Here is a 27004-nt window from a genome sequence, read left to right on the forward strand (position 1 = left end):
AGGGCTGCAGAGAGCCTGAAAGAGCAGTTGAAAGCACAGTGCCTGACCCTGAAAGAAACCTGAGGAGAGGTCAGTGATGCAGGCTGAAAATAGTACCCTTGGTGCTGTGAACAAAAGAAGCTGTTTCCATCTATTTGATTCCTTCTGCATTCAGAGACACAGGGCTTTGTACATTCTTTGTAAATAGACAAAACTGCTTCCAAGAAAATACATCACTGTCACCGATTTCTCCTCCTAACTGGAAAACCCTACTAGGTCCCCCTCCCCCCTCCATGTTGGCTAGTTATTCAGGTCAAAGGGGCAACACTGGTTTCTCACAGTGTGATCAGACACAAGTGACACATTGCAGTCATTAGAGTAGCAGCTGTGTTAGTCTGTATCCGCAAAAAGAACAGGAGGGCTTGTGGCACCTTAGAGACTAACAAATTTATTTGAGCATAAGCTTTTGTGAGCTACAGCTTGCTTCATCAGATGCATTCCGTGGACTGCATCCGATAAAGTAAGCTGTAGCTCACGAAAGCTTATGCTCAAATAAATGTTAGTCTCTAAGGTGCCACAAGTCCTCCTTTTCACATTGCAGTCATGTTACAATGGAGGCTGCTACACAGAATGAGATATACATGAACAAACAACATTTCCGCTGCAGTACAAAGGCACAGGAAGCCTATAATTCTGGAAACATTAGCAATGTGTTCTCTACCTCTCCCTGCTATGCACATTATATGATGCTTCTCCACCACAGACAGATGACAAACCAGCCACGTGGCTCTCCAGTTGCTACCTAGCTCTGGAGATGGGTCAAAGCCATTGAAACTGAAGTGCAAGGGTGTTTGGTTCTAGTGTTTTCATTTAATCTGCTATGAAGAGAAAGGTATAAAATAGTTATAGGTTTCAGAGGAACAGCCGTGTTAGTCTGTATTCGCAAAAAGAAAAGGAGTACTTGTGGCACCTTAGAGACTAACCAATTTATTTGAGCATGAGCTTTCGTGAGCTAGTCTCTAAGGTGCCACAAGTACTCCTTTTCTTTTTGAAAATAGTTATAATGACTTCTAAGCCAGTTTAATGAATTGGGGGGCCTAATTCATGATTTTTGAATATTTGAAATTGGCAACACTGTCTCAGCTGGTGTAAATTGGTGTGCCTTCATTAAAGTCAATTAAGTTATGCCAATTTGCATCAACTGAGAATCCATCCCCATATCTATTATGCAAGCTATGCGAGGATAGTCAACGCTCATGTTTCTGGCTACAAACTATTTTGGATTTTTCCCAGGTACTGCATTGCACGAGTGATATGAATTGTGTGTGTGTGTGTGGGGGGGGATTGTGTATGAGGTTTTCTAAAGCCTGGAGATCCCTGGGGACAGGATATCAAGAGATGCTCCAGTTGAGCTGACCCGATATTAGCCACCAACACCACACGCACGACTGCATGCTCCATTGCAGGGCGTGCACGAGGGCAGCCTGCGGCCTCCAGCTTTCCAAAATCGGATCTTTAATATCCCTAGGGAAATGTGTTTATTAGTTTAAAAAAAATGCAACGGTGCTTGAGGAGGGTTGTGCTGCAGTAACCCAGACACGCACAGAGATCTATTCAATTAACACGGCCACTCCAATGCCCCCAGCAGTCTCGCCCCCCGCCCTCGAGAGAGGCCAGCCTGCCGCAGCTCCCCGCCCCAGAGCAGGCTCCAGCGATCTCTGCAGCGCCCCCCGGGCCCTCGCACGCTGCAATACGCACGAGCCTGGAATGTCCAGGCGGCGCTCGGCTGGGGCTGTCCGTGGCGGTGCCTGATCAAAATACGCCCAGACCATCGACATGGGGCCAGGTTTCCCCAGGGAGCGATGAGGAGGAGTAAAGGAGTGTGTTAACCACTGCGGGGGGTAGGGGGGAGCCAAGCCCACCGGGGTGAGACGGCGCGGGATAGAGACAGGCAGTAGGAAAGGCAGCCCCAGAGGAGACCCCCGACTCGCGGGCAGAGAGCAGCAAGCTGGGGCCTGTGCGAGTGACGGGCGCAGGCGCAGAGCAGAGCGGCAGCAGCAGGACGGTCCGGGCCGCAGAGAGCGCCATGGCGGAGTGCGCAGGTAACGGGGTCGCGAGCGCCTGCCCGGGGGCTTCTGAGGTCTAGGGCCCCAGGGGGCCTCTCCTGGCCCGAGTGCGGCCCCCCCCGGCCCGGGGGAGGCAGGGTCCCCGCTGCAGGCGGGCGGAGGGGGGCCCTGTCCGCCCCTGTGCCTGGCCTCGCCGGGGCTCCGGGCCGGGGTCCCGAGGCGCGGCTCCCGTCACCCGCCCCGCCGTGCTGGCACCGTGGCTCGGCCTCGCAGAGCCGGCGAGAGGGTCTCCCTTTGCTCGAGGGCTGTGGTGAGTTCTGGAGCCCGGACTCCGCGGTGCCTCCCTTGCCGTGGGCTCTCCCGTGATATGTAACGGGGGGCGGGGCAGATTCCTGTTTTCTGCAACGATCCACTGTGGGGCCACGTTAGAGGCTTTCCCCAGAACGGACGTGTGAAGTGCAGGTGTGGCCCACAGCTTGGCGAGGGGTTGGTCTCTGTGGAGAACACAGCAATGTGCTCCGGCAGATTATCCTTACACAGAGAAGCGCAGCGTGAGGGGCTTGGAATGAGGCCTCTCTTGCCATTTCTCTGCTGATCCATTTGACTGATTTCTCTAGATAGAAATACTTTCCCATCTTTGGATCATCCCCTCATCTAGTTCTTTTCTTATCCCCTTCATGTCCCTAGGGTCTGTAGATCTCCCTTATTCCACTCCTTGGCTTTCTATGGGGTTTTTTTTTAAAAAAACAAAAAACTACAAATAACTGTGCACACCTCTCTCATAAAAACTAGTCTGGGCTAAATTTGACAGTCACACAGCAGTAGCTCTGTTTCCTGTTTATGTATTACATCCAATTCCTTTGCTATTGCTGGACCATGCTTGTAACTTGGCTGCTCTTTAGGGTGGTAAGGCAGTGTTGGTATGGCCCTCTGCACTGAACAAATATGTAGAAAATTATGTTTTAATGATAACAGGCATATAATTCATTTCAGTGGATGATATGTTAATCCTGCTACTGAGGTGCAAGCATAGATGGATGACATGAAAAATGATTAAATGTGCAGCTGTTTTGATGACTAATTTGATTTGATCTTTCTCCTTAAGATTGTGATAGGGAGACAGTACTGTCACCTGAAGCCCAATGGTGGGTTAATTATTTGTGTGGTAGTTCAGTGTGCTCTCAACATAATTTTTTTTTAGTCCTGCAATGATTATCTGTAACTTACAGTGGAAAAATTAAAATGCATTTGCTATTTTTTCCATGCTGTCATTCTCTTCTACGTATCTCAGTCTTCCCTCTCTCCTTTCAGAGTCAGGTAGATAGCATGAAGTGCCAATCTTAAGAACATAAGAATGGCCATACTGGGTCAGACCAGTGATCCATCTAGCCCAGTATTCTGTTTTCTGATGGTGGCTAGTGCCAGATGCTTCAGAGGGAATGAACAGAACAGGGCAATTTCAAGTGATACATCGCTTGTCATCCAGTCCCAGCTTCTGGCACTGGGGGTTTAGGGACCCCATGGGATTGTGTCCCTGACCATCTTGGCTAATAGCCATTGATGGACCTATCCTCCATGAACTTCTCTAATTCTTTTTTGAACTCAGTTATGCTTTTGGGCTTCACAACACCCCATGGCAATGAGTTCCACATGTTGATACTGTTGTGTTGTGACATGTTTGTTTTAAACCTGCTGCCTATGTATTTCGTTGGGTGACCCCTAGTTATGTTATGTGAAGGGGTAAATAATACTTCCCTCTTAATTTTCTTCACACCATTCATGTTTTTATAGACTTCTATCATATTCCCCCCGTCATCTTTTTCTAAGATGTACAGTCCCAGTCTTTTTAATCTCTCCTCTTATGAAAGCTGTTTCATACTCCTAATAATTTTTTTGCCTTTCTCTGCACCTTTCCCACTTCTGATATATCTTTTTTTTGAAATGGGGTGACTGGAACTGCAGGCAGTATTCAAGATTGGGCATACTTTGGGTTTACATAGTGACATAATTATATTTTCTGTCTCCTTATCTATCCCTTTCCTAATGGTTCCTAACATTCTGTTAGCTTGTTTGACTGCCACTGCATTGTGTGGGCATTTTCAGAGAACTATGCATGATGACTCTAAGATCTTTCTTGAGTGGTAACAGCTAATTTAGATTCCATTATTTTGTATGTATAGTTGGAATTATTTTATCCAGTGTGCATTTATCAGCATTGAATTTCATCTGCCATTTTGTCACCCAGTTTTGTGAGATCCCTTTGTAACTCTTTGCAGTCAGCTTTGGACTTAACTGTCTTGAGTAATTTTGTATCGTTTGCATATCTTGCCGCCTCACTGTTCGTCCCCTGTTCCAGATCACTTATGAATGTGTTGGAACATCACAGATCCTTGGGGGACCCTGCTATTTACCCTTCTCAACTTGTAAAAACTGACAATTTAGTCCTATCTCTTTTTTTTAACCAGTTAGTGATCCATGAAAGAACCTTCCCTCTCATTCCATGACAGCTTAGTTTGCTTAAGAGCCTTTGGGACCTTGTCAACAGCTTTCTGAAAGCCAAAGTACACTGTATCCACTGGAAGAAGAAAAGGAGTACTTGTGGCACCTTACAGACTAACAAATTATATTTGAGCATAAGCTTTCGTGAACTACAGCTCACTTCATCGTATTCACTGGATCACCCTTGTGTGCATATTTGTTGACTTCCTCAAAGAATTTTGATAGGTTGCTGGTTTTGGTAATTAAATATTCATGGTAAATAGGACCAATGGCCTGTGATGGGATATTAGATGGGGTGGGATCTGAGTTACCCAGGAAAGAATTTTCTGTAGTATCTGGCTGGTGAATCTTGCCCATATGCTCAGGGTTTAGCTGATCACCATATTTGGGGTCGTGAAGGAATTTTCCTCCAGGGCAGATTGGAAGAGGCCCTGGAGGTTTTTCGCCTTCCTCTGAAGCGTGGGGCACGGGTAACTTGCTGGAGGATTCTCTGCTCCTTGAAGTCTTTAAACCACGATTTGAGGACTTCAATAGCTCAGATATAGGTGAGAGGTTTTTCGCAGGAGTGGTGGGTGAAATTCTGTGGCCTGTGTTGTGCAGGAGGTCAGACTAGATGATCACAATGGTCCCTTCTGACCTAAATCTCTATGAATCTGTGACATGATTTCCTTTTATAAAAGCCATGTTGATTTTTCCCCACCATATTATGTTCATCTGTGTGTCTGATAATTCTATTCTTTACTAGTTTCAACCAGTTTCCCTGGTCCTGAAGTTAGGCTTATGGGCCTGTAATTGCCAGGATCGCCTCTGGAGCCTTTTTAAAAAATTGGTGTTATATTAACTATCCTCCAGTCATCTGGTACAGAGGCTTAAGTCGACCTATGTTAGATTGACTTAACAGCCACTGCAGTAGTTACTGCAGTGGCAGATGTCCACGGTACCCTCCTGTCCGCAGTGCTTGTCCTCACCAGATCACTTCCAGTGACTGAAGAGGGGCAGCATATGTGTGTGTGTGGGGGCGGGGACAGCTCCACACTGGGAGCCCAGCTGTTCCCCAGGGCTTCTCGCCTCCACCCTCCTAGCCGGGAGCTGGGGGCATTGGGCAGCCACCCAGGGCCTCTCGCCTCCAGCAGGTAGATCCGCACCGGGAGTCCATTTGGTTTCCATGCTCCCGGTGGGGAGCTGGGACCCTGGGGAGCAGCAGGGCTCCTGGCGAGGAGTTGACAGCAGCCTGATTGGGGAGGCCAGGTGTTGAATGACAGCTGACAGCCCATATATAAGGAATGCAATATTGCCCTAACTACACTGACATAAGCCCTACGCCTCTCAGTGTAGTAGGGCACTTACATCAGCCGGAGTAAGGCTGTAATGTAGGCACTGATATAGTTAGGTCGACGTAAGCTGCCTTATGTCGACCTAACTCTGTAGTGTGGACCATGTCTAATTCTTTCAGTAGAATTATTCATAAAAGGTAAAGAAATGTGGGGGTGGAGTTTTATTGCACCTGACAAAACAGAAGTACCTGTAATCCAATGGTTTGAGGAGCTAGTGGCATGTTCTCTTTTTGGAGGGTTATGCTGGTTATGAAAACTACAGTTTCTTCTGTGTATAGATAGTACCAAAACTCTATTCATGCATGTTTTCTTTTTCGTTCTTCCTCACCCACTCAACATGGAGAAGCATAACTTCCTCCTAGCGTTGCTTCTCTCCTAACTAAGCACCTTGGATAATGTGTGTGCCATTGAAATAGCCTATATTTTTGGTGTTGGGGAAGGTAATACTGGGCAGCTCTCTGTATTCTGTGATCTGAAACCTGCATTGAGTATATGCTTTACTCTTTCTCCTGCTTAGTACAGAGTCTGGCCGCATGTCTGTGCAGATGCACAATTAAAATGTTAGGAGTTCGAGAGCTCAGAGAAATGGAGTGTGTGATGGGGGTCGATCCTTGTCTGGAAACTAAATACTTTGAGTCTTGGTGGTAGATATTCCCTCTGGGAGAATGGAGACAGGGACACCTCTGGTCAGGATCAGCCAAAGAACACAAGTACTGCCCCCAGAAATCACTCATCTTCCAGGGATTGAAGAATTAAAAAAACAAACAAAAAAAAAATACACTTCCCCCAACAGTGCCAAAAAAAGAGGGGGAAGACTCCTTGTGGAATGCCAGATAAGCCATTCTGCTACTGACTGGGCTAAAACTGAACCTGCTCCCTGAAACTTGTCACTTGTACTTCCCGGGTTCACTTTTAATTTTTTCTTGCAGTGGTTTGGGTGTCAGTGTGTGCATTACTAGGAATTGTAGGCTCCATGTGTTTTGGGTGCTAAACTGTGTATGAGGACCGATTTAAGGACTGTTCTTAAACACGTGCTAGCCTCTATGGCCTGAGACAAAACCTTCTGTTAAAAGAAAAACCAGTGCTACGCAGAGATCTAATTTAGAACATGGTCCTGACAAGGCTTTTATTCCAGCCAAACTGTAGTAAAAAGAAACTGTATTGTAGGTAAGCTGTATAGGAAGGGATCTTATAGTGAGCCCCTGAAGTGACTTGATATAGTGAACACAGGGCAGGGAGTTAGTGACACGATCAGGACTTTGGGCAAGTAACTTAGTCTCATTTTCCCCATCTGTAAAATGGGGAGAATGTGTGCTGTATGAGAATGGATTGATGTTCATAATATGTTTTGAACATGTAAATCTGTATGTAAGTGCTTGATTGTGCAGTTCTGGCATGAATATATGTAAACTTTGCAGAATTAACTTGGGAGATCTCATTTACTCGAGACACCTGGTGCCTCTAAATTCCAGGGAGAGGTTTGGGTTTCTAAAAAGCTGAATAGTTGACCAGCTTCTTGCTGGTACATGAGTGATCTATTGCTGTAAAGCCTTTCAGCTGTCAGACTGGGTGTCAGCTTGACTACCATGCTGGGAGGGAATGATTCATGAATCACCTAAGTTTTGCCTTCTCTCTGGACCAACACCTGCTTAACAGCAACCCTAATGAGGGCTGAATAAGATTACCACTGAGCACTTCCTTGGGTGTTCAGTGGGGATAATCAGAGCTGACTTTCACTAGTTGGGGTAAGTAGAGCCCTAATGTAATTGGGAGTGGCACACTCTCTCTGCAGAAGAGAGGGGATATAAAATGGGTATCCATGGACAAATATATAGGGACTATAGGTTAATGAATACCTTACAACTAAAGTTATGATGAATTAAGCCTTTTCTGCTTTAGACTATCCAGGAATAGATCACAGGCTCCTCAAATGTATTTATTCTAGTAGCTTTTTGAATACTTCACTGCAAATACTTAAAATTCGAGCAGTGCTGGTTACTTGTGGCTGGTTAGATAATTCATAATATTGTTCTTGTTCCTGACTCCCTGAATGTGCAAGTACTTATGCATGTGAATCTTAAAATTGTTTCTGTTAAGTTAGACCTTGGTGGTTTGAGTAACAGAATCATAGAAACGTAGAGTTGGAAAGCACCTCAAGAAGTCAAGTCCATGTCCCTGCGCTGAGGCAGGACCGAGTAAACCTAGACCATCCCTAATAGGTGTTTGTATAACATGCGCTGCCCTCCTCACTGTACTCCATATCTGACAGAAGCATGGAGCTTGCACAACTCTGCACTATTGTTAAGTGTTGCACATGATTCTCTGGTATTTGCAGAGCTGTAAGAATAATCGAATCAGCGGGGAACATGAGAGTTTCTTGGAGGATAGGCTGCTGTGGGATGTAGTGAGAACCAGTTCAAAGTTACTGGTGCCATTTACACCAGTGCTATTTCTGGGTCTGAGAAACAAGCACTGACTGGTGGGATCGCATCGTAATGCAGGCTTGGGGTGACGAGCAGTGGCTGCAGAACTTTCAGATGTGCAAGGCCACGTTCCTGGATCTGTATACCAAGCTCGTCCCAGCTCTGCAGCGTAGGGCACTGAAATGAGAGCTGCACTGACAGAGAAGAAGCAAGTGGTGATCGCACTGTGGAAATTTGCACTGCCAGATTGCTTCTGGTAGCAATGAGAAATCATTTTGGAGTTGAAAAATCCACTGTCGGGGCCATTGTCCTGAAAGTGTTCAGGGCCATTAATAGTCACTTGCTACATGGGACTGTGACTTGTGGCAATGTGCAGAACACAGTGGATGGATTTGCAGCATTGTGGTGACAGACGGTGCGCACATCCCTATTTTGGCACCAGACCACTTTGCCACAGAGTACATAACAGTGCTCCCTTCCTACGGTTATGCAAGCATTGGTGGATCACAAGGAATGCTTCACCGACATCAGTGTTGGCTGGTTAGAGAAGGTGCATGACATTCACATCTTTAAGAGCACAGGACTGTTCAGAAAGCTACAAGGAAGGACTTTCTTTCCCAACTAGCAGATTACCATAGGCGATGATGAAATGCCAGTAGTGATCCTAGTAGACTCAGCTTATCCCTTGTTCCCTGGCTCATGAAGCCATACACCAGCCACCTTGAGAACACCAAGGAAAGATGTAACTACTGGTTCAGCAGGTGCAGAATGACAGTTGAATGCGCTTTGGTAGATTGAAGGGATGTTGGTATTTACTCTCAAGATTGGATTTCAGTGAGAAAAATATCCCAGTGGTTATAGCCAGGGCCCTATCAAATTCTTGGCCATGAAAAACATGTTACAGACTGTGAAATCTAGTTTCCCCTCCTGAAATCTGGTCTTTTGTGTGCTTTTACCCTATACTACACAGATTTCACGGTGGAGACCAGCATTTCTCAAATTGGGGGTTCTGACCTAAAAGGGAATTGCAGGGGGGTGTCACAAGGTTATTTTAGTGGGGTCACGGTATTGCCACCCTTACTTCTGTGCTGCCTTCGGAGCTGGGCAACCGGAGAGCGGTGGCCGTTGGCCAGGCGCCCAGCTCTGAAGGCAGTGCCCTGCCAGCAGCAGCACAGAAGTAAGGGTGGCAATGCCATATCATGCCATCCTTACTTCTGTGGTGCTGCTGGCAGCAGTTCTGCCTTCAGAGCTGAGCTCCTGGCCTGCAACTGGGGTTCTCCAGCTGCCCACCTCTGAAGGCAGCAGCACTCCCAGTAGCAGCACAGAAGTAAGGGTAGCAGTATTGCAGATCCCTCCCTACAATAACCTTGGGACCCCCCCCAACTCCTTTTTGGGTCAGGACCCCTACAATTACACCTCCTTGAAATTTCAGATTTAAATAGGTGAAATCATGAAATTTACAGTTTTTAAAATCCTATGACTATGAAATTGATCAAAATGGACAGTGAATTTGGTAGGTCCCAGTTAGAGCTGCCTGGTGTCCTGGATAATGTGTGTGAAGCAAAGGGGGAAAAGTTGCTGCGGGGGCAAAGGGTTGAGATGGAGTAGCTGTCTGCAGTGTTTGAGCAGCCAGATACAAGGAACTTACACGGCTCAGGGAGGCTTTGAAAGAGCATTTAAACAGCAAGCCACAGTAATGAGTTGCTCTACCTGGCCCTGCTGTTTTGGGGCCTGTTAAGAATTGTGTGGCGCTTGGTGTACATCTGTGAATATACCACTGTCAGCGCACCTATGATATCAAGTGCTATACATTTGATATTACACTGTTTGCCACTGATCCTATGAGTTGTTACACTGTACAGTAACAAGTGGGTGATTTCAGAACTGCTTGGCACTCTGCAGCATATATTTGTGAACTAATAAAAATGAATTATTTTCCAAATAATAGAATTTTATTCAGTAATAGAACCAGTGCAAAGAAAAGTCTGTGGAATTTAAAAGCAAATACATTAAAAACTTATGTTCTGTTCCATTAATTTATTAACAATGTGAAAGAACATTCATGGCCATTTTACATCCACATACAGCAACTGTGGCATTCACAGATCAGTGTATGTGAAGCGTTGGTTGTCCTTTAATGTCACCCAGGTGGAATGTTGGGTAGGGAAGAGGCCCCTGAAAACACCTGGTGTGTAGGGGTGTGTGCGTGCACATTGCAGTTAGGTTCTCCATGGCCTGCAAAGGAGGTGAGCCCAGGATTGTTGAACCTGTAGGTCCACAAGAGTCTGCAGCATCTGTTTGCTGCCAGTGAAGCCCCGTTATGTCCCGGTACATATTCCTCTCCTTTTCGTGCTGGGACCCCTGGGCCTTTCTCTTGTCCACTCTTTCCTTCTCTGGGCTATCTGCAACGTTCACCTTCCAGGCTCTTTGCTCATGGTGTGACACAGCTTGGAGACTCTCCCTGAACGTATCTTCTTTTTCCTCCATATTTGGCTTAGGTGTTCAATGGGTGTGTAGGGGGAAACCCTCAAGGCTGCAATGGCAAAAGCTGCAGATAAAACACAGAGCTATAGTTCCAATGGAAAATGAAAGCTAAGATTCAGAACTCTTTCCTTGTTCCCGCGATGTTTTAAACAAGACAGGTATATTGACACTTCTGCTTTGGAGTGCTTGGGCAAGCCACTGCTCTCAGGACCAGCCATGGTGAGTATGGCTCTCCAGTGGTGAGGAAAACAAGGAGGCAAATGCTTGGTTGTATGAAACTAAGAGTATAGGGTATTGGTACTGAATACTAGCACCATATTCCGCAGGCAGTGATGATTTTAGCTGATATTTCACTCCTGAAAGTAACAAAGGCACAGAAAGCACAAGTGCTGGTGGTGTCCCAAAGTTGCCCAGGCCTGTATGCTGCTAGTCTGTGTGCTGCAATGGTGCCTGCTGAGGTTAGCACTGACTAGTGTGGGAGAAGTGTCCTATGGTAGAGGAAGAAATAAGGCTGCCATCCTAGAAATGTTTGGGAGAGGATTGCAGAGTACCTCTGTCATAAATATAAAGGGAAGGGTAACCACCTTTCTGTATACAGTGCTATAAAATCCCTCCTGGCCAGAGGCAAGACCCTTTCACCTGTAAAGGGTTAAGAAGTTAAGGTACCCTCACTGGCACCTGACCCAAAATGACCAATGAGGGGACAAGATACTTTCAAATCTGGAGTGGGGGTGGGCGGGGATGGGAAACAAAGGGTTCTGTCTGTGTGATGCTTTTGTTGGGAACAGATCAGAAATGCAAGCCTTCCAACTCCTGTTAAATTAGTAAGTAATCTAGCTAGAAAAGAAAAGGAGTACTTGTGGCACCTTTCCACGGTACACATCTGATGAAGTGAGCTGTGGCTCACGAAAGCTCATGCTCAAATAAATTGGTTAGTCTCTAAGGTGCCACAAGTACTCCTTTTCTTTTTGCGAATACAGACTAACACGGCTGTTCCTCTGAAACCTAGCTAGAAAATGCGTTAGATTTCCTTTTGTTTAATGGCTGGTAAAATAAGCTGTGCTGGAGGGAATGTATATTCCTGTTTTTGTGACTTTTTGTAACTTAAGGTTTTGCCTAAAGGGATTCTCTGTGTTTTGAATCTGATTACCCTGTAAGGTATTTACTGTCCTGATTTTACAGAGGTGATTCTTTTACCTTTTCTTTAATTAAAATTCTTCTTTTAAGAACCTGATTGATTTTTCATTGTTCTTAAGATCCAAGGGTTTGGGTCTGTGTTCACCTGTACCAATTGGTGAGGATTCTTATCAAGCCTTCCCCAGGAAAGGTGGTGTAGGGCTTGGGGGCATATTTTGGGGGAAGACGTCTCCAAGTGGTCTCTTTCTCTGTTCTTTGTTTAAAACTCTTGTTGGTGGCAGCGTACTGTTCAAGGACAAGGCAAAGTTTGTACCTTGAGGAAGTTTTTAACCTAAGCTGGTAAGAATAATCTTATGGGGTCTTTCATGCAGGTCCCCACATCTGTACCCCAGAGTTCAGAGTGGGGAAGGAACCTTGACAACCTCCATGGAAGTTTCATCAAGATCTCTCAGGAGGATTCAAGGGACATCTCTGTACATAGACAAAATGCTCTGCATAGCGCCCCCCCCCCCTTACCTAACTTTACAGGGAAATGAAAAACAAATAACAGCGCTACCTCTTTGTTGTACCACTACCTCTTCTAGTACTAGTAAATTAATGAAAAGTCAATGGCTGTGTCCTGTTAAGTTGGGGGTGTCATCACTGTAATGTACACACTTACACAATGTTCCTTCCCCTGTATCAGGCTCGCCCGTTCTCGACTGACTGGAGTGCGGTGGAGTCTCAAACAGGTCCTATCTTGTGGCATAGCAGGACCCCCATGTTGCATGTCCCCCATCATCTTTGCTGCTCATGCCAGGGCCTCATGGCTTGGGCTCCCTGAAAGTATCTGTGGTGGTGTGCCGGGTGATGGTGGGATCTCTGCCAAATATGGCTTGTAGCTCTTTGTAAAAATGACAGGTCTGCGGCTCAGCACCGGATTGACTGTTGACCTCCCTAGCCTTCTGATATGCCTGATTGTAGTTCCTTCCCTTTCACGTGGCACTGTTGCTGGTCCCTGTTGTACCCCATCTCCTGAGCAATCTGCTCGTAGATGTCCATGTTTCTACGGTTGGTCCATAGCCGTGCTTGCAAAGCTGCTTCTCTCCACAGGCCCAGGAGATCCAATATCTCCTGTTTACTCCAAGCGGAAGTGCGCCTGGAGCACGTAGCCAGCCTGATCAGCTGAGGAGTTTTATGCAACAATGGAGAGCTGCTGGGTGTGCCTGCCAACTGGAACAATCAAGAAAAGGCACTTCAGAAATTCACTGGGCTTTAAAGGGGAAGGGGGGACCTTCTGGTCTCCATGACTTGTGGGCAGTGGAGTTCACAATTGTGACCAGAGCAGTCAGTGTCAGTCATTGTGGGACAGCTGCTGAAGGACTGTTAGGGTCAAGCTAAGTAAAGCAGTGTTTATACTCGCACTGTGTGGACCTCAGTACGCTGACCATGGCTCAGCGCCCCTTATGGAGTTGGTGTTACTATGTTACTATAACAAGATGCTTACATGGGTAGGAGACAAATTTTAAGTGTAGACACATGTGCAGCTAGGTTGATGCAAGGTGGCTTATGTTGACCTAACTTTGTAGTGTAGACCAGGCCTCAATCTTGTTTGTTGCAAGCCCATTACTACTTGTCCTACCTCAAGTGGATATGGAGAACACCCTTTTATAACAACCCTTAATGTATTTGAAGATTATCAGGTGCTCTCTTAGCTTTCTTTTCTCAAGACTAAACATGCCCAGTTTTTTTAACCTTTTCTTATAGGTCAGATTTTTCTGGACCTTTCATAATTTTTGTTGCTCTCCTCTGGACTCACCAATTTGTCCTCTTTCCTAAAGTGTGGCGCCCATAATTGGACACAGTACTCAGCTGAGGCTCAACCATGCTGAGAAGAGAGGAACAATTACCTCCTGTGTTTTCCACATGACACTCCTGTTAGTGGACCCCAGAACTTTAGCTTTTTTTCTCAGCTGCATCACGTTCATATTCAGTTTGTGGTCTACTATAACCCCCAGATCTTTTTCAGCAGTACACTTAGCCTGTTGTTCCCATTTTGTAGTTGTGCATTCGATCTTTTTTCTTCCTAAGTGTAGGACTGTACACTTGTCATTATTGAATTTAATTTAGTTGATTTCAGACCAATTCTCCAATTTGCCAACATCATTCTTCAAAATACTTGCAACTCCTCCCATCTTGGTATCATCAAATTTGATAAGTGTACTCTCTGCTCAATCATCCATGTCATTAATGAAATAGAGTGATACTGGACCTGGGACATACCCCGTGGGTCGCCACTAGATACATCCCCCAAATTTGACAGAGAACCATTGATAACTACTCTTTGAGTACGGTTTTTCAGCTAGTTGTGATTCCCCTTAGTTATTTCATCTAGACCACATTTCCCCTGTTTGCTTGTGAGACTGTCATGTATGACTGTCAAAACCCTTACAAAAATCAAGATATATCACATCTACTGCTTCTCCCAATCCACCAGGCCAGTAACCTTGTCAAAGAAGGCAGTTAGATTAATTTGGGAATAATTTGTTCTTGACAAATCCATGCTGGCTATTCCCATAACCCCATTATCCTCTTGGTGCTTAAATGTTGTTCATGGGAGCAAGTAGAAAGAATGTGAGCATGATTGGCGTGGATTCACTAATGAGCATGAGCGACTGTGGAAAACCATTTGTATTTGCTTAGCTCTGATGTGTTGGATGGCTCAGACCCTGAGGGTATTGCAGGAACTCTAGGGTAGGAGACTCGAACGCGCTGCCTGGAGATCATAGAAAGGAACAGTGAATTGTTGAGTGCAGTGAGAATGTCAAGGCAGTTTTTTGTGCGCCTCTGACTCAGGGGTGTAAAGTTAAACTTAGTTATCCTAACAGCTGTGAAGGTTTCAGAGGAGTCACTGTTCCTGGAATGACTAACAAGACTGGCTGACAAGCCAGATGAGAGTGACTGTAAGGATTGCAATCTGTAAAGATGACAGTGCACCATCTTAGCCAAGGAGTCAATGAAAGATGAGTCAGAGGTGAATGAGATCAGCAGGTTTGGAAGAAGCAGAATGCCATTGTGAGAAGGGGAAGCACAGACAATGAAATGTTGGTGTATGGCAGTTAATAACTTGCTGTCAGTACCTGGCAATCTACTCCTCTTGGTCAAGAGCAGATAACTGTAGTTTCCTTGAGGAAAAAGAGAAAATTGGGTGGGGATTTGGTGTGCTTGCTGTGTCCCTGCCTCAGACTATTGCTTAAGAGTCTAGGCAGAGTTGGACACTTCTAAAATACTCTTGTAACTAGATAAGAAATTGTGTGTCAAAGATCACAAGAAAATAAGTATTTCACCTTTTAGTAAAAGAAAGGTGATATGGCTAAGATGACCGAAGTCCCCATGGGACACTCTCATAGCTGCATCGGACTTGGGTGGGTGGGGAAAAAGGTGGAAAAGACTACTTGTTACTATTAACAGCTGATCCACCAGCCAGGGAAGGTGGAATCCATGCCCAAGACTAATGCATAGTTCTAATTCCTTTGCTCAGAGCTCTTTTATGTTTTGAATCTTGGTGTCTCAATAAAGCAACCCAATATAGTCTCACTACCCCTCAGGGTCGTATGTTAGCATTTATCTCTAGGACTTCACAGCCCTACCCAGCTGAGGTTTCTCTCCAGCCAGCTCCTGCTCCCTGTAGGTGTCTTGTCATGCTTTCCACTTGACAGGTACAGAGACCGCCCCCTTCCTCTGGCTGCTTCTCTGCCTGAGAGAGAGAAGCCTTATGAGATTGCCTTTAGGCACATAACTAGGAGCAAACACGTGACCTACAACTACAGCTCTCAGCCTTAAAGGGCACAACGGCTGTACCATGTGCTTCAATACACTGCAGTCCATTGGCGGAAATAGTGATGTTTGCGTATACTTTATATAACGGTTAAGCTTGTAACGTGCTTTGGGGGGGTACGTGAGGACAAAAATTGCTATATAAGTAGCAATAAGATTCATGTTGTGCGTATGATATGGAGCAGTTTAGAAGGATTCAGGGAGAGCTGCAGAGCACTGACTTGCCACAATTGTTTTACTGCCTGCTATCGTACCATATGTTTGCATGGATAGGAATGAAAAGTGAGTGTCTGAGCAGGGAGAAGAGCAGTGACTTAGCTGCTCCACTCCCTGTGAGCCGTGCTACCAGCTCACTTCTGTGAACACTTACCCTGGGGAGGAGCTAACTAATACTTAGCTTCTATAATGACGTTCATCTGAGGATCTCAACAGGCTTGACAAAGGTTAACAGCCCCTCTGCACCTCTGTCATATAGGTAAGTATTATCTTATTAACTAACTATGGCCCATGGACACAGCTGGAAGCAGGAATAAAAACTTGGGAGTCAGATTTCTATTTCTTGGCTCTAACCACTAGAAAATACTGACATGTAAAACAAACAACTTAGTAATTGTGAGGCCTGAAAATAAGCTCATTAGTTTTACTGATAAAATAACCCCCACCTCCCTGCTCTCTGCTGGACAGTACTCTCTCTCCTCTCCACCACACCCTCCCAGGATCAGCACCCCATGCTTTCTCCAGGAATAATCTAAAACGCTGATGATGTGCTGTCTTCTGGGTTGGAGATGAATGGGCTGCCTCCTCTTTCATCACTATTAAAATGCACCCTCTCGCTGGTGGCATGGGGAGAATGTTGCGTATGAGTCTGGAATCTGTTCCCAGCTGTTGCTGGAGGAGCAGATACTCAAACATGGCTGGGAACTTCTTAATCTTCATTATGACTTCACTCTCTTTTGGCAGGAAACCATGTTCTTTGTGGGCGTGTTTTGGCTTTTTCATGCAGCCCCATCTTCCCTCCTCATCCCCGCTCCCCTAGCCAGAAAATCCCATCCTTCTCTTCTAGTTTTAGCCAAGGGAATATGTTTATCTTGTTTATCTTCTCAGCTTCTTTGTCCCACTAGTCCCCCTACAACTACAGTTTCTATTCCTGCCTGGCTCGGCTCAGCCCTTCTTCCCTCTGACACAAAGAGAGAACCATGCAGCTTAGTGTTTGAAGGAAGAAGGATCTTTAGGACAAGCCGTTATAAACCAAGAACATGTTTACTCTGCATGATCATTAGAACCCCTTGCAATTCTCTAAGAGGAGGGGCTTGTCCTGTTGTCCTTGGTCACATGTTTCCCTTGCCCTTTTGTGCCTTGGCTGCCTGCCATCCCCCTCAGCTGTGCTGTATAAATGTAGTTATGAAGCACTGTGGGATGAAAGGTGCTGTATAAATACTCTCATTAGCCCTGTGGAGAGATCTGCTGCCTGTGCCTTCCTTTTTCCCTTTACCAGCACTGCACCTTGTGTGTATTGTTTCAGCAAGATACTGACAAGGAGTCAGAACCAGGACTAGTACTCTAATCCTACCATTGACTTGCTATGTGATCTTGGGTAAGTCTCAAAATCCTCTTTCTCTATCCATTTCCCCTATCTGTAAACTGAAAATATATCCTCCTTTCTAAAGTACTTTGAGATCCTTGGATGACAAATTCTATCTAGAGCTATGTATTCTAGCTTGAGCTGCTTAGATTGCTCACTGGGGCTGCTGCTGATCTGTTGAAGGGAGGAGTGCAACTTAGTATTCTGGTTGGCCACCCTCTCCATTCAGATGCCTTCTCAAAACATGCTGCTTTCACATGGTTTTATTATGATAATCCAAGGAAGGCAATCCTATATTTATGTATAAACGCTGTCATTTTGAGATTGTCCCATATCTGATCCATCAGTGTATTTTGTCTGATCTGAATGTGTGTGTCTGGCTTAGACTGTCTCTGCCTGAAGGATTTACAGTCTTTCTCATTGTAGTGTAGTGTGCATGCTGTCATCATTCAGAGTTTAGCTACACATGGCTTGAATTTCATGTTGCATGATTGGGATCTCTGCTGTCAGAATGCTGCATTAGAAGATGCATACTACGTTTGGGGTTGGGGGACTTTTTAATGGACCCATGTGTGTGGAGAGGAGATGGTACATGGATGGGCTCAAGATGAGTGTTTCAGCAATGTGTCCAAATGCCACAAAGGCATCTTTCTCTGACCTCCACTCCAGCTTTCGCTTTTCTAAGATCTTAAGAAGTTGCTGAGAGAAACTGAGTTTCACTGTTGCTTTTTACTTCCTCCCCAAGGGCTTTCTTTGCAGTACCTGAATCTGTGTGAAATTGACTCTGGGTTTGCAGCTGCTGAGCAAAGGAATGACGAGCAGGACTGCAGAGCAGACTTGGTAGAATTCTCGCACTTTAGGTGCAGACAGGAAAGCAAGAAGCAACCTGGCAAAGGAGAGATTCCCATGATCCCATCCTCAGTTCAGATGTGAAGCTCTTTTCAATCATCACAGTCCCTCTCACATGCCGTCAACCTTATGCTGAACCACTTTTCCAGATGTGCCTATTAGACAGATGTGATTTCCCCTTTGGACGCAAAATTAGATTCTGTTCCTTGTCTTCCATTACTTCCCTCACAACCCCTGTGCGGTGATCTTTGTAAAGTGTACTTGCTGACACCACCTTCCAAATCTCTTTGGACAGTTTCAGCTGAGCATACACATTAGTAGGAAAACCAACCGCTCTAGTCTTTCCCCATGGAATCCTTTGCTTTCCCTCTAGCCTCCCACACTGCACAAAGGGACTGGGTTTTTTTACGACTTTGTTAGAATTTGAGCCAGTGACACAGATAACAGCTGGCCTTTGGGAAAGAGAAGCATTGACCAAGAAGTTAGACCAAATCCATCTCCTTGTCGATGCAGGCTTGCCTCCCTATTGTACATTTTTTTAATGTTTTATCTAATGTTATGTACTAGTTGGTGGTGTTTCCACCATTTCCCCAGGAGACTGTAGTGCAGCCTGAGATCTCAGTGTGAGGAACTCCTAATACTAAACCATGTTAAAACAATGCCGTGATTGTCAGTGTACAGTAGATCGGGAGCAAATAAGTGACTCGGTGTATAAGGAGAATTGGTGTTGGCCTCTCTAGCACATTACTCTAATCCCAACTGTTTTTCTTTTTTCTTTTTAAAGCTTTATCTTCACGTTACAGAACAGTGTTGGGAATCCTGCTCACCTGAGGAGCTGCAGGAAAAAGTTCTAGGAGTGCTTCTGATTGCTGCTATCCCTGGGTCCCTGCCTGCCAGCCGCTATGTACTGCCTTCAGTGGTTACTGCCTGTCCTCCTCATTCCTAAGCCCCTCAACCCGGCTTTATGGTTCAGTCACTCAATGTTCATGGGCTTCTATCTGCTGAGTTTCCTCCTGGAGCGGAAGCCATGCACAATCTGTGCCTTGGTCTTCCTGGCAGCCTTGTTCCTAATCTGCTACAGCTGCTGGGGGAACTGCTTCTTGTATCACTGCAGTGGCTCCCAGCTGCCTGAGTCTGCTCATGATCCCAGTATAGTTGGTACCTAAAAGTTCCTCCAGCTTGCTGACAGCTCTGGTTTTGCTTTTAAAGAGGGGAGTGGGGGGTTGGGGGGAGGGCGGGCTTGCTAGGCATGTGACTGGACTACAAGCAGCCTGTTTTCTATAACGTGTGTGGACTACTGCGGCAAATTCCTGACCAGCCCTCCCACTTTGCATATGATATTTGATGTCAGTTGTTTACTGTGTGAATTCTGGCACTGCTACCTGCTTTTAGAAGCAGAAGAGTTTTATGTTTTCCCTTCCCTTATTTCTGGGAATGTACACTGGCCCTCCCCTCTGAGAAGTGGTAGAAGAAGGACCTGCCCAGCTGTTGCGTGGTGGTCATCTGTGTTCGTCTCTCAATTGTCTGTATAAGGCCACAGCTGTCTCTGTGGGAGCCTTGGCCCACCAATTCTGCTGAAGCAGTTAGAAGAGTTTCCATGTTGCTGTTTGCGGGGAAGCTAGTTGTCTTTGCACTGCTGTTCAAGAGGACTTGCAACAGCTAACAGATGCCCTTAGCTGAAAGCTGCTGGAGCCAGAGACTGCTGAGTCATCTCCTCCTGCTCATCATGCCAAATTGAAAACTGTGCACAGCGCCAAGTGTTTTCTGAACTACTTGCATTCTCCCAGGTCATAACTGAAAAAACTTTGAGTTGTCGTGATGCTGCTTTTAAAGCGCTTCTCACAGGCATCAAAGCCTGCCTCTCTCTGCTGGATTTCCAGTTCGAGGTCTTGACTCTTTGGATACAAAGCATGCTCTGCTGTGGTGTTTGGGGTTATTTTAATTTCACTGTTAGTTTAAAACTGTCAGCATTCCTAGCTGAAATGATGAGGAGAGAACAGGGAGGGAGGATTCAAAGTTTTTAGTAAGCATGATGTGGGGTGGTTCAAAATAGCAAATGGTTGTATCCATTTAACTGACAGTGTTTGCAGGCCCGGGCTGTCTGTGCATTTTTTTTTGTCCTAAGCAAACCAGCCACTGGGAATGTGCAATGGAGGGAGGGAGCAATAAATGGATAGTGAGCAGTCCTGGGATCTCTGTTCTCTCTTGGCAGGCTGGTTTTGGGGAGCCTAAGGGAGGTTTCCCTAGTGGCACTTGCTGTACTGCTTTCTTTCCTGCTCATCTGTTCCAAAGCATAGCAGAAGCTCCCAGAGGGAATGGTGTTCCTTGCTGTGGCAAATGTTTGCTTGTGAGAAACTTAACCAGTTCTTGAAATACACTGGGTCTATAAACTTTCAAAGTTATGTTCCTGTCTCCACACAAGCATCTACTGGAGAACAGCAGAAATGGTTGCTGTTCTCTCACAGGACGTTAGAACTAAAACCAGCTGTGAAACTTCCAGACCATTGTATTGTTTGTTCACTGCACAGCTGTTAATGTTCAATAAAGCTTTATAAACTTTGGTCTATGGACTTGTGCCAGTTGTGATTCATTCACTACCCCTGGACTAAGGCATCTGAATGAGTAATGTTTTCTGACCTTTTCTGCCCCACTCCACATTCTGTTCGCAAAACCTCCAAAAAAGTGGTTCAGGAGTCTACGCCAAGGTTTGTCGTATGACACACAGCTCCCCAAACACTGGTGCTTTCCATTGATTGATGTTGATTCAGGTTGTAGGGTTTAAACTGTTTTACATGTGGCTTTGGGACCTCATCCAAGTTGCAGCCCTGAACTCTGTGTGCGTATGTTTGCTTTGACCTGCCCTTAGAGTTTGAAATCTAATATTCAGGATATGGGCACATTAGCAAAAGTGAGACCTGTAATTCATGACATGCAGCACCGCTGGTGGAAGTCGTAGTGAAGAGAGGTCTCTGGTACCTTCACTTGAAGAGTTTGATGACAAGTAGAGGCAATGCCTGAAACTGCCCTCCCCGAGTACTTTCTGCATCATAGTGTCCATAGCTGTTACCGCCCCTGGAGCTGTGCTGGGGGTGAAGTGATAAGGGCCAATTTTGCCAATGTAGACTCAAGGTCAGTCAGCACTGTGGAGGCAACACAGCTTCCAGCAAGAGGGGTCAAAAAGTGTGGTGAGTGAGTGTGTTGGCACTCTCTCTTTAAAATATGATCCATTCCCCCACCAGGCTTGTCCAAAGGTACAGTGTGGGGCTTTGAGTTATAGAGGTCTGGAGTCATAGTGCGGTAGTGTAGACTAGCCCTACATCAGTGCAGCTGCATCGCATCTCTCCCCTTGGCATAGTCACTCCACCTCCATGAGAGGCAGAAACTATGGTGTCGGGCCAACATAGTTATGCTCTCCCATCAACAGGGTGGTGGAGACACTGCTTTAAGTCTGTATAACTTACGTCGCTCGGGGGGGGGGGGGGAGAGAGGAGGTGGCTTTTTAAAACCCAGAGCCAGGTAAGTTACATCTACTTAAGTGGTAGTGTAGACAGGCCCATAGCAAAAGCTGAAATGAAACTAACTTTCAAAGCTTCCGTCTCTTCAAAAATGTAAAGGGAATGACATGAGTGAAATATACCTGGCCTCAGACATTCTGAAATTAATTGCAAAGCACTGAGATCCCTTCCTTTTCACCGGTTTAAAAGAGTCCATAGAAATTATACTTGCCCAACTTACTTTAAAAAAAAAAAAATCTCAAAAGCAAGAGTGAGAACACTGCAGCAGTGAGTGCCTGTCTGAGTAAGGAGAGTTGTCTTCCAACTAAAAGTCCACAAGCATGGCAGGGAGATCTTAAAGTTGGTCATACAGCAGAGAGTAATGGACTTTGAGACAGGAGCCATGATGGCTCAGGGGATAAGGTAGAATAGTAGAGATGCTCTCAACAATGTGTTTGTTTCAGTTCAGGTCAGTAGACTTATGAGCTGAGAGAAGTTCTGTGAGCTGTATGACATGAGCTGTTGGTTCTTACCCAGGTTGCAAAAGGAAAAGTGTCCGTATCTCACATCCTTCACATTTGATGCTGTTGTTGACAGCAGTCTCATCAAATAGGACAGGGAGACTGAAGTACTTTTGCTTCCTAAAGTGTGATCCCTTCCAGTTGAAAATCAAAGTATGTTGGCAAAGCACCAAGAAGGATTTTTCAAAATTGCTCACCTGTACCTGTCCGGTTACCAGAGGATTGCAGTTCTTGGAACCACCAGTCTAACACCTTTATAGTAATAACTTCACATACATGAAGCTAAGCTGCAAGGCTGCAGCATGATTATGCCAGCACTACCAATTTAAAGTATCCTCCTGACTAACACAAGGTACCGGGGCCCCTTCTCATTGGTGAGGTAAAAGAACCCTGCCACCATCACCTGTTCCATATGCAGATACTCCAAGGGGGCATAGTGCATCTGTCCTCTGATTGCAGGACTGCGCTGTTGCGTTCTCCTGCCATAATCTTATGCTAGCTCACTCATATCTAACTGGCCAAATGAAGACATAACACTGTTGCCCCGGGAGTTGTGTTCTGCTTAGTGAGTAAATCTTGATAGGAAACAGGCCTAGTACTAGTGAAATGCCTGCCGTTAGGCAGTTATGATGTGAAGTGAATGAAAACCAATGCTTTTGCTCTGGAAATAATAATTATAGCTGTGATTGCATTAGACCATGTAACTTTTTAAAAAAAAATACTTGGATGGTCTTTGCTAACTATGGCCAGTTTCACTCTGGGACTTACTTAAATATTTGTAAAGTTAAAGCCTTCTCTTGCACTAGAACATGCACAATCTTAAGGGCACACAAGATTTGGCCATTGTTTTGCCATAGCTCACTGCACAGCTGGTTCACAATAGTTCCTTCATACAATTTTGAATACAATAGCATGTGAGACAGCTGTGAATTTCTTCATTCTAAGACTAGATCAGACTTGAATCAAATATTTAAAAATGAGGTTCTGACCATGCAGCACTATAGATCTGTGTGCATGAGTTGGGGTGATGCTAAAATTATACTTTGAGTCCCAACCCAAAGCTGTTTAGTTATATATTCCTCCCTCAGGTACTTACAGGGTCCCCATTACCATAGTATCTCAGTCCTTTACAGTCTGTAGGGTACTTAGCCTCACCACATCCCTGTGAGGGTGTAGGGAAGTATTATCCTTTTTTACAGATGGGACACCAAAGCACTAAGGCCCAGATCCTCAAAGATATTTAAATACCTAAATATCTGAGGATTTGGGCCTAAGTCAAGGTCACCTAGAAAATCTATAGCACAGCAGAGAATTAAACCGGTGTCTTCAGAGTCCCATGCCCTAACCACTAGTCAGACCCTCTTTCCTCACTGTAGACCACCACCAAAGTCCAGCCCTGGGTGGAGGGTCTACCAACCAGCCCACCACACTGTATAGAACAGTGAGGCTTGAGATATGGAGGATACCAACTCAAACCCCTAAACCATAGGGTCTTTCCTTTCTATACACAGCTGACCAGATCTGTGTAAGGGTTCTTCTGAATCCAGTAGCACTGATCTAATTTAAGATGCCTATAAGAAACCATTTTATTCAGAGGGACAAGCTATTTTCCATATTCTCTTAAGAACTCCTTAGCTGCCAGTGAATGCCATATGCCAGGGAGAGCTGAAATGATAGTGAAATGATAGACAAGGTAAGTCTCCCTCTGTCTCTCTGCCATATACTTGTATATATTGTCCATGTACACATGCATGCACATGCTCTCCCCGCAAAAAAAAACCAAAAACCCACTAGGCTAGCCCTGGAGACATGGATTGAGAGTTTATGGTTATAGTACCATTCTAACATTGCAGTACACAACTGGGCCACTGTGTGGCAAACATTTTCTTTAATATTTGTATTTTGGATTATTATCCTTGTAGCCTTTAATTTTAATGTAAAGTTAATTTAATAATGTTGTATTACAACACTGTGGGTTTGGCTGTGGTTGCTATGGTTTCAAGGTCAGAATGAAAGTCATATTAGCTACTTGCTTCAGATTTAGAGTCCCTGGCATCACAAAGACCAAGGATAGTGACCTCACACAGATTTCACAAGTACAAAGTCTAGTCTGTTTTACAAGTTTATTAAATCTTCAATTAAAGTTATGATTACCCAAGCATAGAGAAAAGGAGTACTTGTGGCACCTTAGAGACTAACCAGTGAAGTGAGCTGTAGCTCACGAAAGCTCATGCTCAAATAAATTGGTTAGTCTCTAAGGTGCCACAAGTACTCCTTTTCTTTTTCCAAGCATAGAGGAATTCTATGAAAACCTATGCACAAGTTACAAATCTAGTCATACTCACATCCTTAAGGATGTTCTAAGGTCTGATGGCTGCCTTGCCAATTGATCATCAGGAGGGGAATGGGTCCTGCTGAAGTTTTCCCATAGGGAACTCAATTTTCCCCTTCTGGGTACCCTCTTTTTCTAATGTGATTCTGAATATACCTCGTTAGCATTTATGCATACAGTGCACTCTGCAGTTAGGGCATGTGTAGAAAAATGTGACTATGGATATCTTGTAAGCAAAAAATTACTCTTTAATTTTCATAATACCACGACAACTTGCACTATGACCTCGTGCAAGTCTGTGCCCCAATTCGCCACTATCTGTAAAACAGGGATAATTTATCTTACAGGAGCCTTGTCTGGCTTAATTCACCCCTTGGACACCATCTGGAGTTCCATGGATGGAAGGAGCTATAGCAGAGCAAGTGGTTTAGGACTTGCAATGTAAGGGTATGTCTACACTACGAAATTAGGTCGAATTTATAGAAGTCGGTTTTTTAGAAATCATTTTTATATATTCGAGTGTGTGTGTCCCCACAGAAAATGCTCTAAGTGCATTAACTCAGCGGAGTGCTTCCACAGTACCGAGGCTAGAGTCGACTTCCGGAGCGTTGCACTGTGGGTAGCTATCCCACAGTTCCTGCAGTCTCCACTGCCCATTGGAATTCTGGGTTGAGATCCCAATGCCTGATGGGGCTAAAACATTGTCGTGGGTGGTTCTGGGTACATATCGTCAGGCCCCGGTTCCCTCCCTCCCTCCGTGAAAGCAGCAGTAGACAATTGTTTTGTGCCTTTTTTCTTGAGTTAGCTGTGCAGACGCCATACCACGGCAAGAATGGAGCCCGCTCAGCTCACTGTCACCGTATGTCTCCTGGGTGCTGGCAGACATGGTACTGCATTGCTACACAGCAGCAGCAACCCATTGCCTTGTGGCAGCAGACGATACAATAGGACTGGTAGCAGTCATCATCATGTCCAAGGTGCTCCTGGCCACATCGGCCAGGAGCGCCTGGGCAGATATGGGTGCAGGGACTATATTAGAAGTGACTTGACCAGGTCATTCTCTTTAGTCCTGCAGTCAGTCCTATTGAACCATCTGATGGTGAGCAGGCAGGCGATACGGATTGCTAGCAGTCCTATTGTACCATCTTCTGCCAACCAGCCATGAGATGTGGATGGCTTGCAGTCCTTCTGTACTGTCTGCTGCCAGCCAAAGATGTAAAAGATAGATGGAGTGGCTCAAAAGAAGAAATAGACCAGATTTGTTTTGTACTCATTTGCTTCCCCCCCGCTGCCGTCTAGGGGACTCATTCCTCTAGGTCACACTGGAATCACTCACAGAGAAGGTGCAGCGAGGTAAATCTAGCCATGTATCAATCAGAGGCCAGACCAACCTGCTTGTTCCAATAAGAACAATTACTTAGGTGCACCATTTCTTATTGGAACCCTCCTTGAAGTCCTGCCTGAAATACTCCTTGATGTAAAGCCACCTCCTTTGTTGATTTTAATTCCCTGTAAGCCAACCCTGTAAGCCATGTCGTCAGTCGCCCCTCCCAGTCAGAGGAACGACTGACAATCGTTCCGTGCCTTTTTTCTGTGCGGACGCCATACCAAGGCAAGCATGGAGGCCGCTCAGCTCACTTTGGCAATTAGGAGCACATTAAACACCACACGCATTATCCAGCAGTATATGCAGCACCAGAACCTGGCAGAGCGATACCGGGCGAGGAGGCGACGTCAGCACGATCACATGAGTGATCAGGACATGGACACAGAGTTCTCTGAAAGCATGGGCCCTGCCAATGCATGCATCATGGTGCTAACGGGGCAGGTTCATGCGGTGGAATGCCGATTCTGGGCTCAGGAAACAAGCACAGACTGGTGGGACTGCATAGTGTTGTGGGTCTGGGACGATTCCCAGTGGCTGCGAAACTTTCGCATGCGTAAGGGCACTTTCATAGAACTTTGACTTGCTTTCCCCTGCCCTGAAGAGCATGAATGCCAAGATGAGAGCAGCCATCACATTTGAGAAATGAGTGGCGATAGCCCTGTGGAAGCTTGCAACGCCAGACAGTTTGTGGAGTAAGGAAATTGATTTTAAGAGCCCTTTAAGTCGAAAAAAAGGGCTTCATCATGTGGATGGGTGCAGGTTTACATCGATTTAACGCTGCTAAATTCGACCTAAAGTCCTAGTGTAGACCAGGGCTAAGACTTGACATGTGCTCCAGCAGCCTGCTAAGCACACAGTGAATAGAGAATCTTGAACCATTCCTTTACCCCCAAAGACACTGGCGTGAACTTCATAGAGAAGCTGTGAGTTTTCCCTATGCTCTTCTTCCTAATCTCCACCAGCCACGTTGCTTTCAATTTGATTGGGGGATTATATTGACAAGCTAATCTGCCCTTTGGCTCTGCTTGCAGTTGTGACTGGGGGTGCAGGAAATAGAGAATGGCAGGCAGCCACTTTGACTTGGGGACAAAGTCCCAGGGG

General features: G+C 45.5%; 1 protein-coding gene across 2 annotated transcripts; it reads left to right on the forward strand.

Moving 5' to 3' along the window:
- Nucleotides 1-1942: 1942 nt before the first annotated feature.
- Nucleotides 1943-20735, forward strand: BLCAP (BLCAP apoptosis inducing factor). Of its 2 annotated transcripts, none has more exons than XM_048819438.2 (2): nt 1943-2081; nt 18954-20735. In XM_048819438.2, exon 2 carries the CDS (start codon nt 19072-19074, stop codon nt 19333-19335), a length of 264 nt encoding a protein of 87 aa, XP_048675395.1. In that variant the 5' UTR covers nt 1943-2081; nt 18954-19071; the 3' UTR covers nt 19336-20735. The 2 variants fall into 2 exon arrangements, with proteins under 2 accessions (XP_048675395.1, XP_048675396.1); XM_048819439.2 differs by lacking the exon at nt 1943-2081 and adding an exon at nt 2101-2355.
- Nucleotides 20736-27004: the final 6269 nt, after the last annotated feature.

The sequence above is a fragment of the Caretta caretta genome, chromosome 13, assembly GCF_965140235.1.
Source record: "Caretta caretta isolate rCarCar2 chromosome 13, rCarCar1.hap1, whole genome shotgun sequence".
Classification (NCBI taxonomy): domain Eukaryota; kingdom Metazoa; phylum Chordata; order Testudines; family Cheloniidae; genus Caretta; species Caretta caretta.

Bases quoted from the DNA above. Each gene is read 5' to 3' on its own strand.
- BLCAP (XM_048819438.2), top strand. From the start codon at position 19,072: ATGTACTGCCTTCAGTGGTTACTGCCTGTCCTCCTCATTCCTAAGCCC.